Genomic DNA, 5,789 nt, shown 5'->3' on the forward strand with positions numbered 1-5,789 from the left:
CAACAAACCAAAAGCCCTCTGAATACATAAGCTATATCCAGGGCCAAGTGAAGGGAATCTCAGATGAAAGAGCAGAAGAAGGCCTTTTCCAAAACTTGAGGTTTGAGCTGGTTCTTGAAGGTAAGGCAGGAGAATCATTTGCTTTGACACTGCATGCTGCACAGCACAGTAGTTGTTTAATATAGCATATGCAAAAAAAAGATCTAATTTGAATTGCTGCTTGGTAAATCTGAACACAGGTGCAATCTGCCACTGTCACTATCTATCACTCATGACATAACTAAGGTGTGCCATTGTGCTGCTTAATGCATTTGAATGTGAAGTGTGTAAAGTTAAAGTTAAATAAACTATACATAGCAATTCAACATGTCAGGCTTGCTATGTTTCTCGACAGCATTCCTGTTGCTAGGTACAACAGAATAAACGTGTTTCCAAAAAACCTTGGAACTTTTTGAAAATGGAAATAATTCATGAATGGTTATAGATGATCATTTGAAATTTTCAACTATTAAATTTAAATCTGTCTTTAATGATTTTTTGTCAGTTTTAAAAAGTGAGATAGATAATATCTCTTTGTAATGAATAAAGAAACAATTGGTTCATAGAGGAAATCCAGTGCAGAAGCAAAATAGTACAAGGAAAGATAAGAGTGATAAGGGAAGTAATAGATTATGTATATAATATATATGCATGTTACATATATATGTAACCCAAGTCCTAAAGCCCATTTAGTATGAGACTCTCTCCTAATTAATGAAATCAATGCCCCATTATTCATACATGCAAAGTAAAAAAATCCAAGTCTACAAAATACAGTCTACTATATTTATCATTGGGAATCATAAAAGCTGTTATTGTTGGAGAGAGAAGACCATTGTGTTTACTTTGTTCAAATGCTTTAACGACAGGTAGAAGGAAGCCTAGTTAATTGAGACAATATCTTGAAAGCATATATTCAGACTATATTAGCCAGGTAAGATAAATTTCTACCAGAGAAAATTAGATGACTTAAACAAGCAAATGAAAGATTTCCCAGAACCATGCCTGTGACATCAAGAAGATCACATACATCATATAAGGTGGCTTACAGAATTAATAGGTGCAAAAAGTCTCATCTGGTAGGAGAAATGTTGGTGCTGCCTGCAGTTACTGACATGATCAAATCAATACTTGGGGAATCGCATTTCAAGTAGTGAGTGGTTCTACTTGTAGATAATATGGAGGGAAGGAGACTTGCTTTGCAAATGTCCAAAGATCTTTGTGATGAATTTAAATGAATTTAAAATTCATTGCAAGGGAATGAATCAATGGATATAGTTAAAGATGCTCATTTGATAATGTATGTAATCATATTGATTACATGTGTTGAAACCAGTGTAGGAAAGCTTTGTTACTTTGCAAACCTGTTGATGGCAGGGGTATACCAGGAGAGATTTTGAGTATAATTGGCAAATTTTTAAATGAAAATATGGGAAAGTTTATCGTACTATGTGCTGATAGCACAGTTGAGGTCAGGATAGAATGCAAATCTACCAGCACTAGTTAAAGATTTGTCCCTCCCACCCAATGGCACATGGATATTGAATGCTTCATAGTAAATCCCCTGTATTGAGGAGGTTTATACAGTTTTTCAAGTTATTATAAGAGTAATCAACTTTATGAAAAACAGTCCACTAAAGGGAAGACTTTTTGCAAAATACATGATGGTATGAGGGCAGAGCCTAGGGTATTTCTATATTATTTGAAAATAGACTAGTTTTCTCATGATTAATTATTTTGAAAGGATGTTTGAGCTAAAAAAACATTTCCTTAGTGATAATGATAAAGATGAAGTAAATTCATTTCATAAGAAAACTTTCTTCTTGAACATTGTTTATCTGGTGAATATATGTGAAAAATTGAGTATTCCAAGTAAATCATTGCAAGGTCTTCAGATTCATATTCTAATCCAAAAAAGAAAAAATGACTGAATTTATCAAAAAGTTAAAGCTATGGATAATAAATTTATAAAATAGTGTTTGGAATGACTTTCATGGAAAAATAGCCTCGAGGAGCCAGATTTTCCCATAACACAACACCTTCCTTGTGTCCTCTACCTCTTTCCATTCAGTTCAATTCAACAAAATGTATACAAAAGGGCTTTATAACTGGAACATATTCCCTATCCTTAAAGAACAGAATGGGATAAGATGTGGGGGGAAATTCATATAATACAAGGACAACTGAAGCAAAGTCAAAAGAGGGATCTATATAAAGTTCTAGAAGAAATCATTTTCCCCTTTTGAGAGAATGAGGGGAAATCATGGAGGAAAAGTAGGTACTTCACCAAATGAAGGTGATGATAGGGACATGGAATACTTGGTAGGGACTAGTTTGAGAGAATTCTTCTGAGAAGAGTTCCTTCCATAGTCTTCAGAAGATTGCCATAGGGATCCAAGACACACCCAAAGCTCTGATAGGGTCCCCCAGCAAGTTACAGCACATAATGGTTGGAGCTCACACTACAACTCTCTAGTGTAGTTTTGGAGTTCAGGCCTCCTAGCTGGATAATCATCTCTTTTCTGGCCAAGTACCCATATGCCACTCGGCTTGTACATATCTCTTTGGCTCCCAGAAGATGGTGGGTGGCCAGTATCCTTTTTTGTATGCTCAGCCTGACCTTAGAGACCTTTCTCAGGCTTGCTACTCTCCTTTGCTAGTCTTCCAGCCTCATCATCCTTCACGATGAAAGACATTTTGTTATAGCTTTCTTTGAGCCAGAAACTCAGAGACTCTCCCTCCTTCCCCAACTCCAGTCCTCATATCTAACTCTAATGTAATATTTGCAACAATCCTGCTCACAGGGATTTTGCACTGGACTTCTGCTAAATTCTTTCTTTGTGATCATGGGGAGTCCAGCCTCCAGGAGCATATCTTCCTCCATGTTGAGGCTTAATTTATCATTTGTCCCTGCTAACTTTGTGATTCCTTCTCTCCTTCTTTTTTTTGGAGCTTTAGCCTGGAATTCTGGCTCTTGGAACAAATATAGTTGGGAGAGGAAATTATTTTTTTATTTATCTAGCTATTTAAATATTATTTCCCCATAAGAAAGTAAGCTCCATGAGGGCAGGGGATGTTTTTGCTTTCCTTTATATCATTAGTTTTGGGCCTAATTCCTGACACAAGTGAGCACTTCATAAATGCTTGACTACTTCCTATATCACTAGACTTAACATGGTATGTAGAAACATATTCCCTCTCCCTTTCAGCAACCTTTTCTAGTAAGGCCTGATGTCCTCAAGGAGTTTCTCTTCAAAGTCAGAAAGGGTTCTCTGGTGACTATCCCATAAGCATGTGGCTCTGGTGTATGCTGTCTCTCTGTCAGGGCTACATTTGGTTTGAAGGAATAGTAGTATCTTTCTAGTAGACCCTATCTGCCATTTTCTGCTCTTTATCCCAAGGCAAGGGATAAAGAGGACCTGACTTCTCTTTCATCTTTCATTTTCCATTCCTGGACAGAAGACTACTTTGAGGAAAAAGCATGTCCCTTCCTTCCATCAGAACTCTGGGGTAAACCTGACCTGGTTACAGCATTACCTTTTACTTCCACAACTCCTTACAATTTCTTCAGTCTTGTGTCCTAGTAGGAAATCTCACACCATTCTGGCAATTTTCTTTCTTTCTTTTTTTTTTAAAACCCTTACCTTCTGTCTTGGAGTCAGTACTGTGTATTGGCTCCAAGGCAGAAGAGTGGTAAGGGCTAGGCAATGGTGGTCAAGTGACTTGCCCAGGGTCACACAGCTGGGAAGTGTCTGAGTCCAGATTTGAACTCAGGACCTCCCATCTCTAGGCCTGACTCTCAATCCACTGAACTACCCAGCTGCCCCCCATTCTGGCAATTTTCTAAGATATTTGGAGTAAGGGGAAATGGATGAGAAAAGCTGATCCCAGTTTCCTCATGCTATAATTCCACTGAAGTCATTAAATATGGGGGAAGGGTGATATTTTAAAATGGCACATTGGTCTTGGAATAAAAACAGAGCTAAATCCTGGCCTCATCAATGGGTAGCTGGGTGGCCTTGGGCAAATAATTTCTCCTCTTTGCACTTCAGTTTTATGTGATCTTTACTGTGTCTGACCATTACTGATCATTATTGTGTCTCAAGAGGGTCTCATATAATTCTCTTCTTTGTTTTCAAATGGTGTAAAAGAATAAGAAAATGATCATATTGTTCTGAGGAGAAAATTGAATGTAAAACATTCCATTAGAACAAAAAACACAGGCTGTCAGAGCTAGAAGGGAATATAGAGAACATCTAATCCAACCATTTCATTTTATAGATAAATTAACTGAGGCCCAGAGAGAAGAAATGACTTTCCCAGTTTCATATAGTGAGTTAGTAGCAGAGCCAGCACCAGAATTTTGGGGCTCTTGGCTCCCATCAGAGCTCTTCTTACTTTGCCAGGTTTACTGAAACCATGTTTAATAATTCTGATATATTGATTTGTCTTTGTCACAGATAAAGGTCAGGCTATTAGCTGGATGATCTTCCATAGGAAAGTAGTTGAGTTCAGGACTCTTTCCTCCTAGTTATTTTTCTTAAGGCACTTTTAACATCTTTGTTCCTCAGGGTATAAATAAGGGGGTTCAGCATAGGGGTCACAACTCCATAAAACACAGAGATAATTTTGTCTTGATCCTGAGATTTCTTTGACTGAGGTTTCACATACATATAGATCGCTGTCCCATAAAATATGGTCACCACAGTCAAGTGGGAGCTACAGGTGGAAAAGGCCTTAAGCCTGGCCTCTGTGGAGCGGATCTTGAGCACAGCTATGACAATCCGTATATAGGAGATGAGTATGAAAGAGAAAGGCAGTGGCAGTGTGCACACACTGATGACCAGGCCTAGGATTAGGTCCATGAGGGTATCTGAGCAGACAAGCTTCAACAGAGCCTGAAACTCACAGGTGAAATGGTTGATGACATTATGCCCACAGTAACGAGCTGGAATGGCAATGATTGGCGTTACAGACAAGAAGAAGGCACTGACCCAGGTGCTTATGGCCATTTGCAGACAGACTCTATTGTTCATGATGACAGTATAGCGCAATGGGTTGGAAATGGCAACTAAACGGTCGTAGGCCATGACAGCAAGAAGCAAACACTCTGTCATCCCGAGGAAGAGAGAGATGGTCATCTGGGCATAGCAGCTGTTGTAGGAAATGGTAGGGAAATCTCTTAAGCCATTAAACAGGAGGGGAGGCACAGAACTGGTGGAGTAGCAAATATCAAGGAATGACAAGTTGCTGAGGAAAAAATACATGGGGGTATGCAGCTGCTCATCAATTCTGACTACTAAAATGATGACACTGTTCCCCACCAGTGTGACTGAGTAGATCACGACCAGGGCACAGAAGAAGGCAATCTGGGCTTTGGGGTGATTAGACAGACCCACCAGAATGAATTCTGTCACTTCTGTGGTGTTAACAATGGTCAGACTCTCCATTGTTTTCTAGAAGAGGAGAAAAAGAAGAATTTCCATTCAATGAATTTCAAGTATTAGATGACCATCATATCAAGGGATGGACCACTTATTTTGCTTGGCCCCAGAAAGGAGCAACTGGGGCAGGGGAAGCTGTGGAGCAGAGACAGGCTTCCATTAAATAGAAGGAAAATCTTTCTAACACCTAGAGCTCCCCAAAAGTGGAATGGGCTTCTTTAAAGGTTGCCCCTCAGTGGAGGCTGGATGACCCCTTGCTGGATATATTGGAGAGGAGGATAGAACCTGAGTTAGGTTATGTGCTTT

General features: G+C 39.1%; 1 protein-coding gene across 1 annotated transcript; it reads right to left on the minus strand.

The window, feature by feature from the left end:
• Nucleotides 1–4,550: 4,550 nt before the first annotated feature.
• LOC100022399 (olfactory receptor 13H1) lies at nucleotides 4,551–5,489 on the minus strand. The gene has a single exon (XM_001374226.2). The coding sequence runs from the start codon at nucleotides 5,487–5,489 to the stop codon at nucleotides 4,551–4,553; it is 939 nt and encodes a 312-aa protein (XP_001374263.2).
• Between the last annotated feature and the right edge of the window lie 300 nt (nucleotides 5,490–5,789).

This window comes from Monodelphis domestica, chromosome X, assembly GCF_027887165.1.
Source record: "Monodelphis domestica isolate mMonDom1 chromosome X, mMonDom1.pri, whole genome shotgun sequence".
NCBI lineage: Eukaryota > Metazoa > Chordata > Mammalia > Didelphimorphia > Didelphidae > Monodelphis > Monodelphis domestica.